This window comes from Phalacrocorax carbo, chromosome 1 (genome assembly GCF_963921805.1).
Source record: "Phalacrocorax carbo chromosome 1, bPhaCar2.1, whole genome shotgun sequence".
NCBI classification, from domain to species: Eukaryota; Metazoa; Chordata; class Aves; order Suliformes; family Phalacrocoracidae; genus Phalacrocorax; species Phalacrocorax carbo.
In genome coordinates this window covers 217487578-217508865 of record NC_087513.1, presented here as the reverse complement: position 1 = coordinate 217508865, position 21288 = coordinate 217487578, and the positions used below count along the sequence as shown (strand labels likewise).

The 21288-nt window shown below is 55.6% G+C and overlaps 1 protein-coding gene across 1 annotated transcript in view; it reads right to left on the bottom strand.

The window, feature by feature from the left end:
- Window positions 1-21288, bottom strand: part of CLPB (ClpB family mitochondrial disaggregase) — an 86688-nt gene that overhangs the window by 39829 nt on the left and 25571 nt on the right. Inside the window, exons 4-5 of the mRNA XM_064441621.1 lie at window positions 17395-17498; window positions 11537-11665 (exon numbers count right to left, since the gene is read on the bottom strand). Coding sequence (XP_064297691.1) covers window positions 11537-11665; window positions 17395-17498 — 233 coding nt within the window. The remainder of the gene's footprint in view (window positions 1-11536; window positions 11666-17394; window positions 17499-21288) is intronic.

Here is a 21288-nt window from a genome sequence, read left to right as displayed (position 1 = left end):
CTTCCCTTTGAACGCATAAAACAGCCGATAGATCTGGCAAACGGGAAGGTTGCAACAGAAGAAAGAGGGAAAAAAAATAAAGAACGTGTGTGTGTGTTAAATAGAAATACGTTCTTTTGGATCTGCCTTCTGAGAGCTCCAGTGGAGAAGTGTGCCCTCCAGCAGTGCTTCCCTGAGCAAGGCTAGTGCTGCTGGTGCACCCCCGGCACGGCACGGCACGGCATGGCACGGCACGGCAGCCTCCCTCCTGCAGCTCTGCGCCCCACGGCAGCTGGTAAGGGGATCACCGTGCTCAGTGCCGGTCTCCGGTGCCTTACCCAGCCCCGCACGTACCACTCAGACTCAGACCTGATGATGAGGATGAAGAAGGGAGCCAGGTTTGCAAGTTGTTGCGCTCCGTGCACAAGACTCGACATACCTGAGGAAATAAAGGCTTCCCTTGAGATCCTACAAATATTAGCTAAGTCTTAAACCGCTTTCAGCTTGCCCAGGTGGTTAAATTCAAACCATTTTCTAACACAACCTTCTCCTCCGGTTACGCGTGGGAAGGATCAGAGCACAGAAAGGCTCGGGCAATTTGGACTCTGTATTTTGGGCTCAGAAAAATAGAATCCCAGACTCCCAGGCTGGTGGGGGCTGGAAGGGCCCTCTGGAGCTCACCCTGTCCCACCCCTGCTGGAGCAGGCACCCCCAGAGCAGGGGCACAGGGCCGCGTCCAGGCGGGGGGTGAATGTCTCCAGGGAAGGGACCCCACAGCCTCTCTGGGCAGCCTGTGCCCCTGCTCTGGCACCCGCACAGCAAAGGGGTTTGTCCTCATGTTCAGGGGGAACTTCCCGTGTTCCAGCTTGTGCCCGTGGCCCCTTGGCCTGGCGTTGGGCACCGCTGAAAAGAGCCCGGCCCATCCCCCTGACACCCACCCTTCAGATATTGATAAGCACTGATGAGACCCCCCTCAGCCTTCTCTCCTCCAGGCTGAACAAGCCCAGGTCTCTCAGCCTTTCCTCACCAGGGAGATGCTCCAGCCCCTGATCCCCTTGGCAGCTCTGCGCTGGCCTTGCTCCAGCAGCTCCCTGCCCTTCTTGAACTGGGGGGCCCAGAACTGGCCGCAGCCCTGCAGGTGTGGCCTCACTGGGGCAGAGCAGAGGGGGAGGAGAACCTCCCTCGCCCTGCTGGCCACACTCCTTTCCATGCACCCCAGGGCACCGCTGGCCCCCTTGGCCCCAAGGGCCCGGTGCTGGCTCAGGGTCACCTCGCTGCCCCCCAGCACCCCCAGGGCCTCTCAGCAGAGCCGCTCTCCAGTAGGGCCCCCCCAGCCTGTGCCGGTGCGGGGGGTTGTTCCTCCCCAGGGGCAGGACCCTGCACTGGCTCTTGCTGAATTCCCTGAGGCTCCCCTGGGCCCAGCTCTCCAGCCTGGCCAGATCAACGTTTATCCTTTGCCATGCCTTATAAAAGAGGTTGACCTACCTGCTCCTTTCAGCCTCGCGTTATGGTAACGCTAGTGCAAGTCGGTTTATGCGTACTTAACACCTGGGTGTGAAAACAATTTACCTTATTCTTGTTTGTACGGGAAGGGAAACCAAAGAACCCTCATCCCTCTCTGACCACACGTGTGTGCAGAGCTATTAAATTCATGACAAACATTATGTTGCTGTAGAGTTTTGTACCCAGAAACACTTAGAGAGGGATCTATTTGCTCCCCTGCCCTATGGGGAAACTATTCTTAAGCACTCCGACATGGACATAAATGTGCTTGCACTTACACGCTTATTGCTCCCGCCACGGTGGGATGTTGGACGCTCCGATGCCGCGATATGATTGGTTTCTAAATCCCAGTCTCACAGGATTTTAATTACTGGTCTGGCGCGGCTGGGAGTGGAACTTGCTGCCGTTGGATGGAGGGGGTCGATACGCCGGCCCAGAACATATTGAGCCATGGCGCCTGCAGACTCTATTGCACTATTTAATCATCTTTTGCAAAATTTACAGTGCAACAGAAGGAATCAATACTGAATTTATCACATTCCCTTGTAAATATGAGCGTGGAGAGGGAGAGAGGATTTCAGGCACTCCTGCACAACAGCTGGCCTGGGATGGATAAGCCACGGCAAGCGCCAGACCTGGAGCAAACCTCCAGGACAGAGCGCCCGGGGGAGCTACCACGTGTGTGACTCCCCGAAAACACTGACCCTGGCACCCCGCGGCCGCTGAGGCAGGGCTCGGTGTCCCGCGAGGCGCTGGCAGGGGCTCGGGGGAGGGCTCGGCCGCGCTCCCTCCGGCACCGGCGCCTGGGCAACATGGGATCTGCAGCACGCACGGCTCTGCGGGAGCAGGGATGCTCCCCGGCACGGGCACCCGCCGCTTAGATGCGTGCCTGCAGGCTCCCGCACAGCAAAGGTGGAGGTGATATATCACGCTGGCCTGGTTTTGCTCAGGAGGACTGAGTTTCAGCCTTGCTCTTCACAAGGCAAACAGGTTCCTAACTAGCCAACGTGAGGCAAAGAAACCCAGTGAAGACAGAGCAGCCCACGGTTCTCATTTCCCCAAACCGAGCCGCAACAACACCTGCTTTCGAGACACACAGGCAGAGGCGGAGCCAGCAGAGAACAAGGATGAGACAGGAAGAACTGCCAAGGTAGCTTTAGAATAAATAAAATAATTTTCGAAGGGAACCAGCTCATGTGGGAACTTTTCAAGTGCACCATCTACCATCGTGGGCCCCCAGGCAGCACTTCTCAGCCTGATCAATCTCCAGGGCTTGATGGAGAACCAAGTAAAGCAAAGCCGTTCAGTAAGATTAAGCTCAGTGTACAGCTGCACCTGAACTGTAGCTGCACGTTTCTGGGGATCCACCCTCCTGCTCAGAGACCGACAGCCCAGCAGACCTCTGCCAGCTTGACTGCCTCTGTTTCTCATGTAGTTTCCCCAGTTTTGCTCTTGCTTCCGCTGGTGACTCCACTGAGCACAGCGAAACAGGGACATCGCCTTCTCTGGATGTGTCCAGGCCCGGGGCATCTCCTCTTGGGGCAGGGGGGCTGGGAAGTGCCCGGCGGAGAAGGCCCTGGGGGTGCTGGCTGACAGCCGGCTGGGCATGAGCCAGCAGTGCCCGGGTGGCCAAGGAGGCCACCAGCCCCCGGGCTTGTGTCAGCCCTGGTGTGGCCAGCAGGAGCCGGGCAGGGATGGGGCCCCTGTGCTCGGCCCTGGGGAGGCCCCACCTCAAATGCTGGGCTCAGGTTTGGGCCCCTCGGGACAAGAAGGGCCTGGAGGGGCTGGAGCGTGTCCAGAGAAGGGCAGCGGGGCTGGGGCAGGGTCTGGAGCACAAGTGTGCTGGGGGGCAGCTGAGGGGGCTGGGGGGGTTTAGCCTGGAGAAGAGGGGGCTGAGGGGAGCCCTTCTCGCTCTCTGCAGCTGTCTGAGAGGGGCTGGAGTGAGGGGGGGGGCTGGTCTCTGCTCCCAAGTCACCAGTGACAGGACAAGAGGGAACGGCCTCAAGCTGCGTCAGGGGAGGTTTAGGTTGGGTGTGAGGGAAAATGCCTTCCCTGCCAGAGCGGTCAGGCCCTGGCACAGGCTGCCCAGAGAGGTGGGGGAGTCACCGTCCCTGGGGGGGTTCAACCACCGTGTAGCCGTGGGACTTGGGGCCATGGGTTAGGAGGCCTGGGGGTGTTGGGTTGGGGGTTGGACTTGGTAATCCCAGAGGTCTTTTCCAACCTTAATGCTTCTGTGATCTCTTTGCCACCACACGCTGGCCGCTGGGGACCTGGGAGGCCACCGCATCTGGTGATGTCCTTCCCCCTCCATCTCCAGGAGCAGAGCCCTTCCCATCCGGGATGCAGCTGAAAACGCTCACAGATTTGCTACACCAAATTCAAACACAAGAAAGCCAGCGATAATTACAACCTGCTTTTTCCTGAACCACAAGCACTTTCCCTTTCTGATGTCAAAAGACCACCCCCTGTAATGCTGGCGCTCTAATTCATCTACCTGTCCTTCATCCTATCCACAAGACAAGATCACACTGTACCGAGTAGGGGCGCGCGGGGCGTTACCCACAAGTGCATTGCGCTAAATTTTCTGGCAAACCGGGTTCAGAAGCCTGGGTTACTGCAGCCTCGGCTAAAACGTTTTCATAAGTATATGTTCTTGCCTTCCTTCTCCCCCTGTCTCTCCTGTAATTAGAGATGTGTGCGCTGAGCTGCCTCGATCGCTCACGTTTCACACGAGCACGAGAGCAAGGCGCTTCCCGCGCAGGAACACCCGGCTCGGCCTCGCCTCGGCCTGCCCGCCGGCTCTGGGAGGGGGTAGCTGGAAGCACAGGGGATTTCTGAAGATGGAAATTAGAAAGCAAGGTGGTCATGGATCAGGAGAGCGCTGGGGAGAATGAGACACATCATGAGGCTGCCCAGGTCTGGCAGGAGGAGATGTGTCTGCCCCTGCGACGGGACAGAGAGGGGAGGTCCCGACAAGGCAAGGGGTCACTCTCTGAAGGAGGGAATTGCTCTGCTTTTAAGCGAAGGTACGAGAGGTGAGGCACCACCCGCCTCCGTGCATCAGCAAAGCGTGCGCCCGCACACGCCGGCAGCTGGCGGTTCAGCCAAGCCCTCGCTACGTGGAGACACGCACGAACGCACCTTGGAAAAGCAATTCAACACCCAAGAAAAACGACAGCGGAGCTGTTGAGCGCCAGGGAAACCTTGCTTCTACACTCCTTTCTGCGCCCAAGTTTCTCAGGTGTGTATGGGAGGAAGCAGTCACGATATTCTGATTTTGCATTTCATAAGCTCTAGCCCAAGAAGAAGCCGCTTCTCTGCAGCGTTTTCTTCCACGCTTTGTTCAGTGTAACTGTAATTTATGACACAGGTAGCAGAGCCACGACGACTCTTCCCCGCACAAGGCTGCGACGGGCAGTGCCCCGCGCCGGGAGCTGGGATATCTCCCTGCCGGGCAAATCCCTCAGCAGCGATGATGCCCCTAGACTGGGAGCTCGCGGGGTTTCCCCAGGCTGACCTCCCTTTACACTTGCTGAGCCTCATCCAGGGCACAGGACAGGACTTGGGGCCCCCCCTGCCCCTGGGGCTGCCCGACTGTAGGGATGTGGGCTCCGGTGGGAACGGCTGGAGCAAGGCTGACCCTTGGAGGAGGAGGATCAGCGTGGGGAACACTTAAACAAGCATCCACGGGTGCTGAGGGACCTGAGCAATGTCATTGTGAGGCCACTCTTGATGACGGTTAAAAGGTCATGCTGATGGGAAGAGGGCCCTGGGGACGGGAAGAAAGCAAATGTCACGGCTGTCTTCAAGAAGGACAAGAAGGAGGATCTGGAGAACTGTAGACCAGTCAGCCTCACCTCGATTCCTGGGAAGGTGGTGGAGCAACTCATCCTGGAAACCCTTTCCTAATATACAAAGGTGAAGGCGGCGACTGGGAGCAGTCAGCATGGATTGATGAAGGGGAAAGTGGTGGATGTTGTTTATCTTGAGTTCAGTAAGGCTTCCAACACGGTCTCCCGTAACATCGTCACAGAGAAGCAGACAAAATGCAGGCTAGATAAGTGGAGAGCGAAGTGGGATTGAAAAGCGGCTCAAGAGCCAGGCTCAGAGAGTCATGACAAGCAGCAGAAAGCACAGCGGAGGTCTGTAGGGTACCGCAGGGGGCTGATACTGTCCTGACGCTAACAGCTTCCTTAATGGCCCTGATGATGGGGCAGCGTGCACCCTCAGCCGGTTCGCAGCAGACACAAAACTGGGAGGAGTGGCTGATATGCCAGAAGGTCGTGCTGCCATCCAGAGGGGCTCTGACAGGCTGGAGAAATGGGTTAATAAAAACCTCATCAAGTTCAACAAGGGCAAGGTCCTGCCCTGGGGAGGCACAAGCCCAGCGCCAGCACGGGCTGGGGCCACCCAGCTGGAAAGCAGCTCGGCAGAGAAGGTCCTGCTGGGCACCAAGCTGGCCACGGGCAGCGGTGGCCAAGGGTGTCCTGGGCCGCGTCGGGGGGAGCGTGGCCAGCAGGGCGAGGGAGGGGATCCTTCCCCTCCGCTCAGCACTGGGGAGACACAGCAGTGCCCAGTTCTGCACTCCCCAGGTCAGGAAAGACATGGACATACCGGAGTGAGGGCAGCAAAGGGCCAAGATGACGATGAGTGGATTGGCACCTCTCGTACAAGGAGAGACTGAGAGAGCTGGGACTGCTAGCCTGGAGAAGAGAAAGCTCAGGGGGATCCCATCAATGTGTGTGAATACCTGACGGGAGACGAGGAAGAAGATGGTGCCAGGCTCTTTCTTGTGGTGCCCAGTGACAGGACAGGAGTCAACAGGCACAAACTGAACCACAGGCAATTCCATTCAAAATGTTAAGAAAAAACTTTAACAGCTATTGAGCGCTGGAAGAGGCTGCCCGGTGAGGTTGTGGAGTCTCCATCCTTGGCGATCTTCAAACCCCAACCCAAGGTCCTGGCAACCTGCTCCAGGAGACCCTGCTTGGAGCCGGGGGCTGGACTAGAGGGTCTCCAGAGGTCCCTGCCAACCTCAGTGACTTCCTGGCTCTGGGATCCTACAATGCCCAGCACCCTGATGGGGAAACTCAGCTCTCCCCTCGGCTTCCTCTTTGTCCCTGTGACTATTCCAGAGTGTCTCTGGACCTAGATGCTTTAGTCGGGGTGAAGATACCATTCTTCAAAGAGTGTGAAGCATGAGGCAGCAGCTGGATACGGTTAGAGGAAGGCATGCCAGCAATGACACACTGTCGAGCGACAGACGAGGCATCAGCAAACCCCTCGCAATGCCTCCTGCGGGCAACCGAGCACGGGGGAGAGCGCTAGGGCAGAGAGAACAGCAGAATCAGGCTTAGAAGGGTGCCAGAAGGCGGCTGAGCTCTATGGGAAGGCGACCCGATTGCCTGCAGAAAGGTGAACTTCTAAATACTGGCTGTTTCACGTAGCCGATTTAAATACTGACATAATAAAAGCTCCCTCTAAAACTAAGAGACTTCCATCATCAATGAGCTGGAGACCCTGCCTTCCTTCCTCCAAGCCAAACACAAAGCCCCCAGAATCGATCGTGCCTGCAGTAGCAACTGGTGCACTCTGTGGGTGCGAGCTCCCACCCGCTCCCTCCCATGAACACCGATATTTATGGTGTCAGCTCAGGTCAGGAGACTGTGAAATGTCACCAACAACTGTCCGAAAGGACAACAGAGCAGCGACTTCGTCTCGCGGTCTGCTGGGCACACACATGCTGGCCACAGGGCGATAAGGTCCTGCAGGGGTCAAGCGAGTCACTGAATGGGCCACAAAAGGCCAGGGGTGTGGGGTGAGGGGCAAGCTCACGGGGGCTTCCCTTAAAAAAAAACCCCCAGTGCCGCACAACGGGGTAGTTGTTTTAGCAGAGAGGGGCCTTGGCAGTTAATGGCTTTGGCCCCGGGGGCAGGGCACGGAGCGAAGGAAGTGTTAGGGAGAGTAAATGGACAGTTAGTAAAAAGGCAGGTGTAGGGAAGCGTAAGGGAGGGAGCGAGGGGAGCCTGTTCCATGTCAGCAAACAGGAGACATCCTACGCGCGGATGTCAATGGCAGACGGCACGGGGAAATTACCCTCACAAAGGGCCCGGGGCAGGCGCACTTTGAAAGGTGTTCGATCCCCACTTCTGAGACCTTCAGCCATGTATTCATCGCAGATTATACTAACAAGGACGCAGGGACCGAAGCTTTGTTATCGCGCAGAACCGGGAGGAGGGGAACGGCCCCGGTCAATGCGATGAAAACCTCGCGTCAGGCGCCCGTCGTGAAACCACGCTCCGGCGTGCAAACCTCCCTGAAAGGAAAGGGAAGGGTCCGGGGTAACACAACCAGCGCAGGAGAATTCACCTGACGGAGCGGGGAGACGCATTCGGTTTAGTGAGCAAATGGTCATGAATTTTCATCATAGCTGTGACTGCAAAGGGTAAGCGGATGTTGTGGATGGGCCGGCAAATACAGATTAATCTGCAGAACGTTGCAAACTCAGCCTCGGGATCCCACAAGGACTCCAGCGTGATCCTTCACGTCACGCACCGAGCGGAGATTCATGTTGGCGGGCTGCTAGTCCCAGCTCTAAGCACTGGGACACGCTCCTATCTTTGCAGGACGATGATTTTCACGTGGAAGTGCGTTCTTAGCCTGGACTCTCTTGAATCTGTATCCAGAAGGATTTCCGTGGGGCTGCATTAAGACCAGAACGGTGACGAGTGACCGTCACATCGTAGTGCTCCGGCTGACTAAACTCAGAGTTTTCACTCTGGTTTGGTACAGAGTCCCTTCAGCTGGACTCAGACAAACCCAGCCCCACAGATTGTTCTATGCCTTTTTTCTGAGATCCGAGCGAGTTCTTCTGAGCCGAGACGCTTTGCCATGAACAAAGAACTCTCTCTGAGCATCGGGCAGCAGAAGTGGCCATTCACAAAGACGGCAGTGGCTCTGGTACGGACACAGAAACAGCTTTTGAACAGAAAGAACAGTCCTTTCTATTAAGAGAGGCCTCTATTGTAACAGCACTCAGATAGCTGAGCCGGGGACAGATGTAGAAATGAGCTGGACTTGCTACTCGCAGTTCTTTATTCAGTACGGTGAAATTCTTTAGCGCCAACTTCACTTATTTGCGCCCGTATTTTAGCTCTACTCAGGAAAACCAAGCAGCTGCCTCGGCACTTTCAGTCAGCCGATAACGCGCACTCCTTGCAAGGAGACTTTCCAAGGCCGAAACACGAAGCAGGTACCTTTGCAAAAAGCCCACCCCGCCCACGACTGCGGGATCTCCGGGGTCCCGTCGGAGCGGTCCCTTCCGACCACCGGCGCCCTCGGACGAGGAACCGCTGAACGCGCGCCGTTGGGCCGGGCAGCAGACGTGCGGCGAGCCGGAGGCGCTGAGGAAGCGCCAGGTTCGGCGTCCGTGCAGCGCCTACGTACGCTGCGAACGCCGGCTAGGTCTGCCACATCAGACAGACGTCCTGGAACGCCAGGGCAATATTTTTGCCCGAGGACTTCCCAGTCCCCACATGCACATATTCCCACAGCCCACGGAGCAGCTGTCTGCTTTTTCAGCTCCCTCCTCTGCAAGCACCCCCGAGGAACCTCGGCTAAATCCATCTGCAATTGGTTTTCTTTCAGTGACTCCTTTTTTTTCGGGGGGTGTGTGTGTGTGTGTGTGTGTGTGCGTGTGTGCGCGCTTAATTTATGGCCGAGAGATAGGGTTCTGGTATCTGGCAGGCTCCCAGAGAAATCCTGACCCAGAGTAAACTGTGGAACTCGGTGGTATTGAATCTCAACCTTTCGCTCTTATTTTTCTATTTGTGAAAGATAACAAGCACATGGTGTAGACGAGTATCAAGGTTCAATGTTCCTACAATTATTTTTCTTCATCTCTTCTGGGGATGTTCAGCCTTCTCGGATGCTACTTTCCATTATCTTTTTAGTTGCTTTCTTAAGGAATGAGCCTTATGTGAGCCCGTCCTACAGCCATCTGCCTGCCTGCTTCCCTAGAATTAACTCCTGCGCTCCTGAGACGCCCACACCACCGAGATGATGACATTCCTCAAATTTCTGCAGAAATCACCATCTGGCTAGAGAGACGCTAGAGAGCCTCTCCACCGCGGGGACGGGCCGACCGCCCTCAGCCGCCCCGCGCTGCGCTGGGCGGAAGGCTGCTGGCGAGCGCGCCCTTGAAGGCAGGCACAACGCCGCTGCTTCTTGCTCGTTCTGAGCTGCCCCAGGTGGCCCTGCGGGGAGGAGAGGGGTTGACGCTGCCGGAGGAGGAGGAGGAGTGCTGGGGCCAAGGGGCGCGAACCCGGAGGGAAGCAGAACCCTGCCGACCAGCTCTGCGCTCCGCAGAATGGTTTGCAGCGCGGGGAGGTGCGGCTAAGGGAGCAGCGCCGTGCCCGTTAGGTACCCGTTCAGCAGACGCCGGTTCTGGGTAACAGCGTAACACCGACGCAAACGCCATCCTGGCAAAGATCGGCAGGAGGGTGAATATAAGAAACTGTTGTCATGGTAGCACATCTCTACTCTGTCAGCTATACACATCTTCTTCTCCTCCACAGTGCTGATGAGCCGTGTACCAGTACTTAAGGGGCAGCTACAAAGGAGATGGAGACTCCCTTTTTACACGGAGTCCCATGGGGTGGACAAGGGGGGGGATGGACACAAGTTGCCCTTGGGGAGATTCCGATTGGACACGAGGGGGAAATTTTTCACAGTGAGGCCAGTCACCACTGGAATAATCTCCCCAGGGAAGGGGTTGGCTCGGCCACGTTGGGCACCTTCAAGAGCCGCCTGGACAGGGCGCTGGGCCGTCTTGTCTAGGCTGGGCTCTTCCCAGAAAGGTTGGACTGGATGATCCCTGAGGCCCCTTCCAACCTGGCATTCTGGGATTCTGTGATCCTGTGATTTTTCCTCAGGAAGACAGCCAAGCACGGCAGCAGGTTGCCCAGAGGGGCTGGGCAGCGTCCATCCCCATCCCTGGCGCTTCTCAGGACCCAGCTGGCTAAAGCCCCGAGACACCTCGACTGGCCTCACGGCTGACCCTGCTTTGGACTAGAGACCTCCTGAAGTCTCTTCCAACCCAGACGGTGCTATAATCCTACAAATTTTCATCTCTTTTTGTATCACAGAATCATTTAGGTTGGATAAGATCGAGTCCAACCGTAAGTATATCTATGCATCTGTAATCTAGAGCCGCGAGTACGTGAGAGATGACAGCAAAGCAGGATCCATGAGAAGGGGTCTGTGCCCTCACCGGGAGGACCAGTAACTGCACCAGCTAATTCCTCCCAGTTCTCCCAGGAGCTGCACTGCCAAGGTCCCAACAGTACCCGCGCCTCAGCTGTTTGACGGGGGTACCGGTACCTATCAAGGGCCTTCTCTACAGAGCAGACCATTCCCAGTAAAGTGGAGGCTCTTCGATTCCGCTCCACACGGGTACACAAGGGATATGACAGATGAGGAGAGTGCGAATTGCGAAAGGGAAACGTTCAAAATACTGAACAGAGACCGGGGGACGCATCTTTAGGACCCGAGGGAATGGCAGGGAGATGTGCCAGGGGAGGGTGAGGCTGGGCATTAGGAGAAGGTTCTTCCCCCAGAGGGTGGTGGAGCCCTGGAACAGGCTCCCCAGGGAGGCATCACGGCACCAGCCTGGCGATATTCCAGAAGCCCTTGGCCAAGGCCCTCAGAGACACGGTGTGAATTTGGGGTGTCCTGTGCAGGGACGGGAGCTGGGCTCGATGGTCCTTGTGGGTCCCTTCCAGCTCGGGGCATTCTGTGGTTCTACGATCTCCACTGAACTGCAGGGGAAGGCGCAATGACTAAGATGAGAACAGCCACCAGGAGACCATGAGAAAAACTACTGGAGATGAATGGGAAGACAGAAACTAAAAAATAAAGAGATTAAAGCAAAGAGTAAGTCACATCTAACCCTGGCAGTGGAAGAGCGTGGTCCTTGTCTGAGCCTGACCTGTGGGTCAGGCCTACTCAGAGAAAGCGCTCCCGCCCAAGAGCCTGTTGGAGCTACAAAACTCACCTCCATCCAGCAGCAATTTGACCGTCAGGTAGTCATCAGCCAGCACGGCATAGTGTAGAGCTGTGCAGCCCTTGAAATTGGCTCGGATGTTCAAGCGGTTGTTGAAGTCGTCCTCCCGGGTTACAAGGACTGCAGGGGAAGGAGAAGGAAAGCTCAGCTCACTGAGACAGTAAACAACCGCTTGCCTGAACGTGCACCAGCAGCACGGACCACCACCATGGGTCTGCTTGTTAAGGGCCTCATGGCCTTTTCCAGGAGACAAGCAGGACCCAGTGAGGGTGTCTGAGGGCTGTTGTCCCCCCTCCACCGAGCAGCCGTCGCGATGAAGGCAACACGGTGCCCACAAAGCCCAGTGACTGCCTTCGCAGCGCCCAGGCAGGGGAGGAGGCGGCTGGAGAGCGCCCGAGAGACCTCTCAGCCTTGTCCCAACCACAGCCTCTTTGCACCTTCCAAGTGAAATCAGGATTCAACACAAGCAACACAGAGACTTCTGCCTGTTCCTTCCCCTTTTACTGTCCAGAAGGGCTGCAGAACAACCACTCAACGCTTCCTCCACACTGCCCTCCTACATATTTAAAACCAGGAACTCTTCTAAAAATCCTTCCTTCTTTAGCTGAAAAGTAATAGGGGTTAGAGCGCTGCAGAGCACGATGCTGAGCTCCGTTCTGCTCCTGTGCACATCGACCTGCTTGCCATCTTTGGTCGGGTGTTGAAACCGGCTGCTCTTTGGCATCTGGAGTTTCCACTCCGTGTTCGCTTAGCCACCAGCATGGTGTGCCTCATGAGGAGCGTCCTTGACGCTGCCGGGATGGGAATAAGTCATGATAACACATTTTGCAGCTCACTAGAAAGCCTGGAATCCCCTGAGCAAATGCAATTACACGGAGCCCTGGCAGGTTTCGTGAAATCAGACCTAGAAATTGTGACATTTCTTTGAACAGAAACCCATGCTTTCTAAAGCTGATTAATTATAATTTTTCTTCCCTTGAGCTCTGTTCTACTGAATGGCAACACGCACAGATACCCTGCAGAAGGGAAAGCCCAACGACTTGCGCCTGCAGGCCAGAGGAAAGCTGGGCCTTCCGAGGAGGACAGGAGAAGGACTGCGTGGTCAGACAGACACTGCAACACTAAACCTTCCAGCTTGGGTGCAAAAGCAGGGTTTCAGCAAAAGCTGGAAGATCAGGGAATGCTTTAAATCAAACAGGATTTAATTAATTAATTCTGGACAGGCTGGATCAATGAGCCAAGCTCAACTGGGTGAGGTTTAACAAGGCCCAGTGCCGGGTCCTGCCCTTGGGTCACACCAACCCCAGGCAGCGCCCCAGGCCTGGGGCAGAGGGGCTGGGAAGTGCCAGGCGGAGAAGGCCCTGGGGGTGCTGGCTGACAGCCGGCTGGGCATGAGCCAGCAGTGCCCGGGTGGCCAAGGAGGCCACCAGCCCCCGGGCTTGTGTCAGCCCTGGTGTGGCCAGCAGGGGCCGGGCAGGGATGGGGCCCCTGTGCTCGGCCCTGGGGAGGCCCCACCTCGAGTGCTGGGCTCAGGTTTGGGCCCCTCGGGACAAGAAGGGCCTGGAGGGGCTGGAGCGTGTCCAGAGAAGGGCAGCGGGGCTGGGGCAGGGTCTGGAGCACAAGTGTGCTGGGGGGCGGCTGGGGGGGCTGGGGGGGTTTAGCCTGGAGAAGGGGGGGCTGAGGGGAGCCCTTCTCGCTCTCTGCAGCTGCCTGAGAGGGGCTGGAGTGAGGGGGGGGTTGGTCTCTGCTCCCAAGTCACCAGTGACAGGGCGAGAGGGAACGGCCTCAGGCTGCGTCAGGGGAGGTTTGGGTTGGGTGTGAGGGAAAATGCCTTCCCTGCCAGAGGGGTCAGGCCCTGGCACAGGCTGCCCAGAGAGGTGGGGGAGTCCCCGTCCCTGGGGGGGTTCAACCACCGTGTAGCCGTGGGACTTGGGGCCATGGGTTAGGAGGCCTGGGGGTGTTGGGTTGGGGGTTGGCCTTGATGACCCGAGAGGTCTTTTCCAACAGTAATGATTCCGTGATTCTATGAAACCGCTGTAGCTAAGGTTCTCCGCAGGGGAGCCAGCCCCCCTCCATCTCCAAGCCCAGCTCTCGCTAGATCTGTCCCCTTCCCACACCTCAGGCAGGCGGGGGAGCGGCAGATCCGTAGGCAAGCCGGGCCGACAGGCAGGCAATGCACCACGGCCAGCAGACCTGGCTGCGCTGTTAATGCACAGGCACAGGACGCCTCCCAGATGGCACTGAAAGGCATCACCCCTCTCTGCTGAGCGCAGCTCCGACCCGTCCCCGAGCACGGACGTGACATCTGCAACACTGACGTGCCAGCTCAGACCCAGACACGCGGTGGGAGAGGCGCAAGTGTCACCGCTGCTGATGCTCTGGTACTGATCGAAGACCTAGTTGTAGGTGCTACTTCTACAATGGGAGGGAATATTCTCCCAAGCCGGGAGAAACCCTCCCCCCACACTCAGACTGATCGCTACGAGGCAGTGGCGACTCGGGCAACGAGAAGGGAAGCTGTGACAGGAGAGGACGCTGCCTCCCCGTCGCTTGGCTTTCAAGCAAATTCCTACTTCTGGGGTCTCCAGCAGGCCAGCCCGAGCGTCTGGGCAGGGCTCCAGCACCCAGGGCCCAGCACCCTGCGCGGGTCCCACAGGACCGACACCCTTCTGCAGCTGGGCGAAGGGTCAGGCTTTAGGAACCCTCCTGGTTTTCAAGTCCTTTGCTCCAGTCATCAGCAAAAATGAACAGTGGTAGAAAAAGAGTGGCTCTTTTTAGGCATTGAAGGGAATAACAGCACCAGGCTGCTGATCAGCCAGGACCTCGGGGAGCAGAGACGGCATCTTCACGACATCAGCCCTGAGAGCGTTCAGTGCACCAGCGAGAGGCCTGATGTAAGACGGAGAACCAAAGCCACCAAAGAGGTCAAGAATCCGACACGAGCACCGCTCTCAGGTGTGAAGGGAGGGCAGATCCCTCTCTCGTTTCAGCATTCAGCATCTTCACTGGCTCTTTTATCGACAAGGAGATGCTCCCGCTCAGGGCTGAGGGTTTTGACAGCTACTGCACTTTATGTCTGATTTTTGAGGAAAGGGAGGTGGACGCGGCCATGCCAGAGTTATTGGAGACTGACGAAGCTCTTGCTCGGCTCAGGGGGGACGGGCAATACGGCCAGGCCTGGCCACAACCCCTCTGCCCAACTCCGGCAGGCGAGGAAGATGAGGAAGCCCCAAAAGCACACAGCCCCACCACGGGGCCCAAGCGATGGCGGGGCTGGCACGTGCCATCTCCCGTTGAATGAACGCCACCCTACTGGGGGGCCAAATTCTGCTCCTGGAGGGGCGTTCAGCTCCTTGGTGGACGGGCACGTAACCAAAACTCGGTAAGCCCACGGTCGGGGACTTTGCCGTCGAGACTGAAAGGGCTCCGAGCACCTAAAGCCTTGTCGCAGCAAAGCAAGCGGACCCGGGCGGCGGATGCCCTGCAGCGCGGTCTCCGTGATCCCTCCGAAGAGCTACCGACAGATTTCCAGAAGATTTGAAAAGTTCAGAAGAGAAAAACACTGTAATGAAGACCTGATGCCATCCTAGCCCGGCATCTCTGCTAATGAACCGCAGTACCTCCAGGAAGATCAATTAATGCCCTGGCTCCTTTCCTTTCCTGGGTCTTTTCTCCAAGCATACAGGGCGAGTATGTATATTTATTTATTTGTCGTCATTTCCTACCCAGGGAGGAGCAGGATAATGAACTGCGTGCGTCAGGGAAGATGAATCTGAGATACTAGGGAGCAGTGCAGTAAAGAGATTAAAGTGTTATTATTGTTGGGTTTTTTCCCCCATGGTCCGTTGTGACAGCTCGGCCGTCATCTGTAAAAAATGTCTCAGAGAGAGATAATCATCGGAAACTCAATAAAGCGTCAGGGGAAGCCTCGTCTACCATCAATCACTGGGTGCCTGGAAATTTTCAGCCCTCTGTCTCCCTTCCTGCCATCCATATAAATGTCTGTAATATATTTTGTGCAGTGTTTGTGGAGCATACCCTCTCGATTTGGATGTTTTTATGAAAAAATATTTATACACGAAATATGTAAATGGGTAAAAAGAAGTAAAAAACAAAGGCAGTTTCTCTCTCTCCCTCTCTTTTTAAAAATGCAACTGAATTTATTCTTTTTAATAAAACATGTCAACCAAAGAATTAATGCAACTTCTTACTGAGCGGCCTTATCTTTTCTTCACCCCAAAAATATATAACGTTACAGAGGGATGAATGCGGACAAAAACAATTAACTTTATTGGTTGATATACTTTGTCTTAAATAAAGTCTACGTACATGCATTATGTATTGGCATTCCATTGCTCATTTTTTAATGTTGTTTCATACATTTTGCATTCACCGCTACAGCGACCTGATATATGCGTGTTCTCACTTCCACCCAGGAGCAGGTCTATTGCACGGGTGGGTTACGGCGAGGGATGAGAGCGGAGAGCTTTCAAAAATAAGCTAGCGCCCTGTCACAACTGCCCCCTCACCGACTCCTCTTCTTAACTCACCCTGTGCTGTATGAAAGGATCAAATATTACCCCTTCGTTAGACTTTATCGAGCTTTCAGCTCTTTGGGGTGAGGCAAGGAGCACAGGCAGACCAACGGGTAACGTCACCGTGTGCTCCTGGCTCTGCCAGCAGAGCCTCTGGACAACCTCTGTGGCTTCCTCCGGTTTTCCCCCTACAGCAGCTAGGAAAAGGTTTAACTTCGACGCAGAAGGCCAGAGCGCGCAAACACCGCCCCCGTGGATGCGGCAGTCCCCGGGAAGGCGAGCCCCGGCGGCTGGCTCTGCCCGCTCCGAGCCCGGGCTGGCAGGTCAGCGCAGCGCTCGGCTGCGGAAGGGGCTTCTGCAACGCGGGGCCGCGTCCTGGCAGCCCACGAGCGGCGAGCCTGGGGACCGCAGGCACCCTTGAAACGCGCTGCTGGCCGCTTGGGAGCACAGCTGGGCGCCGGGAATCCAGGCGTGCCCCCCCGAGATTCCATCGATAATCACAAACCCGAGAAAATTTCACCACTATTTATCGTCATATAAAGTGGAAACAGCCTGGGAAATTGAAATAGGTCTGAATAAACAGAGCGGGGCTCTGAGCAACCTGATCGAGTTGCAGATGTCCCTGCTCGTGGCAGGGAGGTCGGACTGGATGAGCGTTAAAGGTCCCTTCAGACCCAAACCCTTCTGGATTCTAAGTCTGCATCAGCGTCCCAGCAATGGGGATAACGTTAGGGTGAGGCTGGGACTTGAGACATCGGCCCAGAAAAAACATCACAAGATGAAACGACGCTGCAGAAAACGTCCTCGTTTTCACGTAAAGACCTGAAGGGCTGAAAGCTAGCACTAACGCCTGCCCAAAAGCCAGCAGCGGTAATTGCAACCAGCTACATCATTCAGCTTTATTTCAATTGGGCAAGTCTTTCTTCATTTTATATCTGCTTAGAAGATCTAGAGTGAGGCTGCTGGTGGAATACGCTGCCTTGAACCCTTCTCCTCGCCCAGCAAGTGGCTGCATGTGGGTCAAGGGGACGACGCTCCCATCTACAACTTCGTGTTACGTATAAAACAAATGAACTCTATAAAACCAGGTTATCTCTAGGACGTCAAAGGATTGCTTCCCATAAACATCTAGATAATGTTTTCTCTCACCTTCAGAGATACGCTCACCCACGTACCATCGGTTACTCTGCATTTAAATGGAAGCTGAAGCTAGCTCTAAAATAAAAATGAGGTCAAATTTCCATTTCAAAGCCAGGAAACAAAATTTTGGGACCTGAAAAGCAAATGCAGGTAGCTGCACAACATCAATATTACCTTCTAAAGAATGGAGGCCTTTTTCCTTGGCAGTCTCATACACGCTGCTGAAATCATCTCCAAGGTTTGGGTCTGCGTTAGCGGCGAGCAGGATCTTCACCACGCTGTTACCAATTAGAACAAAAATAAGGCAGAGGCAGATGAGTAAAGTCCTTCAGAGACTGAGGAGGGAGGCAGCCCTCCCGAAACACCCCCAGCTGGCGAAGGAAAGTTAAACCAACAACCACAACCGCACATCTCACCAAATACAACCACACCAGCGTATTCTGAAACCAGTTTGGTGCGGGAGGGGTGACGCTGTAGGGGAACGCAGCCCACCCAAGAAGGCCAGCACAGGACACGCTCGTAGAATGAGTCGTATTCCCGGTCCCCCCTGGGAATCAGTGATGTCCCCACAACTTTGTAGGTCTGGATTGGCGGTGGAAACTGTCCCTGGCCGCAGCAAATGCACAGCCAGAGCCAGACCTTGGCTCCGAGGCCATCCCTGCCCCTCCAGAAAGGAAGACTCTTGTAACTTGTTGAGATTCCCTTCAGGTTAAGGGAAGCAAAACAAAGTCGTGCTGTTACTTCTGCTTTTGGGATGCGATCGCTACAGCACCTAAGCCTCCTTTCATAAAGGTACCACCCTGCCACGACAAGAAGCGCACAGCATTTCGGTGTGAAGCACGACGACAGGGCTGGAAGGGCCCTGCTCGCTCCCAAGGTTTCTGCCCTACGATTCACAGCGTTCGCTCGAGCGGTCCCTCTGCATCGATGCAGCTCATGGACGCCACCCTGGAAAAGGCCCCCACACCGGCTATGAGACACAGCTGGTCTTTCTTTGCCTCTTTCTGCCCTCACGAGATGAGGCACCAACCTCAGCATTTCAAAAATAAATTTCAGCTGTATTAATTATATGGAGGTCTGGAAGAAAAGCATTCGAGTGCTGCGTCAAATCCCCGCCTCTGAGAACCAGGCAGTTCGTACGAGACGGCCACCCAAGACAGCCTGATCATCTGTGACCAGCCCAGCAGCTGCCAGGACTTCCCGGGAGATTTAATCTCTGATTTTGTAGAGAAATTCCCCATTATTTTATACTGTCACTGCAGGGCCCACCGGAGAGGCAGGTCCTCCCAGGGCTGACCAGCATGGCGGGACATCCCATACGGCAACTCTCCCACGCGTCGGGGCCGAGGCTTGTGGTCCCCAGACCTGCGAAGTTACCAACGCGCTGCAGCAGGAGAGGTTAGCACGAGGCGCACGGGCCAGGCGGTTTCGGTGTGGAAGTCCTCCATCTCTGCTTGCGCACCCAAACAATCATCAAGCAAGAATTAGATTTCTTGCCACCTCTGAAAGCAGCTTGAAGCCAGTTAATTCTTAATTTTTTCCAGGGTTCAAGCTTTCCATGACAACTAGACAGTAACTCGTTAGTTAGCATTCATCACCGGTGACATGGCTCTCGGGCTGACAGCGACGTGCACCGCAGACTGACTGACATGTATCTGCAGGCTGTGTCTTGTCAAGTCACATTTAGAATTTAACTTAAGCTCCTCTCCCATTTACCCCATAAATGCATTAGCGGAACAAAAGGTGGTTATTTTATTCTTTGAATACGGTACAATAGGGGCCAGCTCCTTACCGGCACCGGCACGCTCCTCACCACGTACAAAGTGACGAGGCTGGAAGGGCGGAGAGCCTCCCGCCATCTCCCGTGCGAGCATACAGAGTTCATCTATATCTGTATTTTCACAATGCCCTTAGTTCTAAAATATTTAGGCTGAGATGCACTGGATCTTATTTGTCAAACAGCAACTACCAACTACGATCGTTCACAGTTTCAGCGTAGTCAGGAGCATGTTACACCAAAGATTTTCTCCAACGGTTTGAGTTGCACACCCATGACCAAATTAGGTACCTGCTGGTTTAGGACTGGCACTAAGGAGGAGGGGTCATCTCATCTACCTTCACACATCAGCACTGGGGGACGTGAAGCCCTCAGTAGCCACCCATGATAGACGTGCCCACTCTTTACCACCCAAACCTCTCCAACTCGCCTGAATTTTCTTCCAGTTCGTTCAGCAGTTTTGGTCTTGGTGCAAGGGTCGGTGTGTGAGACCGTCTACAATTGTCAGCGCAGTTTCAGCAAGATAAAACCTTACTGTCTCATCCTCAGCCCTCTCAGAGCAGCCAATTTGCTGCCAGGGAAGAGAAGCTGATACAAATGTCCCCCCTTCCCATTAAGAAAAGCCACATCTACCCTGCCTGGCTGCACTGCTCCTGAAGGCCACATCAGTGAGGACATCTTATGCAGGAGTGCCGTCTCTCCAGCCACACGACAAGTCTGTGGGTCCTTCTGGACCACCTTAGGAGCATCTGTAAGGCACAGGGCACAAAACCTATCCTTAAAGTCCTTCGGCACCTCTAGCAAGGGCTTTTCAGCATGCCTAGCTCCAGACTCACCTCTACTTCCCACCTCCAACATGTTGCCTCATATGAAGGGACGCTGCATGACCTTTACCCCTGACTTCTATGGCCGCAGCAAAAAGGAGAGCAAGAGAGAGGTCTGGCTGCACGCAAAGCCACGTGAGCCCCAGTGCGTAGCCGTGGCTGCCCAGAACAGCTGTAGTCAAAGCCCACCAGCCCAGGCTCTTCCACCCCCGGGCATTAGGTAGGAGGCCTGTCAATCCTGCTGCGGTGCCTGGCTGGCAGTGCTGGGCAGGAGGTGTGCCATCTGTCCCGCTCTGGGAAACAGGAGAACTGAAGGTGCTACACCCACGCTTTCTACCTGGGAAAGCTCTAGCACAGGTCATCGATCTGTGCAAAGTTCTTAGAATCACAGAATCATTAAGCTTGGAAAAGACCTCTCAGATCATCACGTCCAGCCCCCAACCCAACACCCCCAGGCCTCCTAACCCATGGCCCCAAGTCCCACGGCTACATGGTGGTTGAACCCCCCCAGGGACGGGGACTCCCCCACCTCTCTGGGCAGCCTGTGCCAGGGCCTGACCGCTCTGGCAGGGAAGGCATTTTCCCTCACACCCAACCCAAACCTCCCCTGACGCAGCCTGAGGCCGTTCCCTCTCGCCCTGTCACTGGTGACTTGGGAGCAGAGACCAGCCCCCCCCTCACTCCAGCCCCTCTCAGGCAGCTGCAGAGAGTGAAGGATCTTCTGGAAGATCCAGTGCTGGATTCCTCTAGGGACACTCTGCACCTCCAGTACTTGGGGCTACTGTGGCCAGCCCGTCATCAAGAGAACTGCATCGGAGACCTAGAAGCAGCAGTGCCTATGGAAAGCATGGAGGACGGGGGGCAGGCACTGCCCTGGTGCCCTATGGGATCTGGGTTGATGGTCTCCGTGCTCCTAGAGGTGGACACCCAGCTCCTGAAGAGAAGGCACTATTAGTGCAATGTGCCGCAATCAAGCCTTTGATGATCCTGCCCCAGCAGCTGACTCACCGTGATTCTTGCATCAGGGCTTCCAGCACCTACACCAAAAAGCCGGGCCTTTTGGATCGTTCAAGAAGTACAGGTTCCGATACAGTCAGACCTCCCTTCTTGGACCCGTCCTCATGGCTGTCAACACCAAAGAGACCCCTTGACTCCAGTTTCAGCTGACGGACTATGATATATTTTAGGGTCCATCCATCTCCCTCACTTGAAGAGGAACGATCCCAAGTCCCAGTGTAGGCCTTCAGCCCACAGCCTTGCAGCCCGGGGGTGAGCCACGGGTACTGAATGAGTCATACGCTAACACACAACGGCTTGCAATCTCCTTGGTAACTCCATCTTCCCTTCCTCTTCTTAGTGACTGCATCGAAACGGAAGTTCTCCCCAGGCACTTCATCAGACATCACCTCCGGGTGTGCTCAGCGACTCCCGGGAAGCCCTTTCCCCTTCGTTCACTGCACACACCTC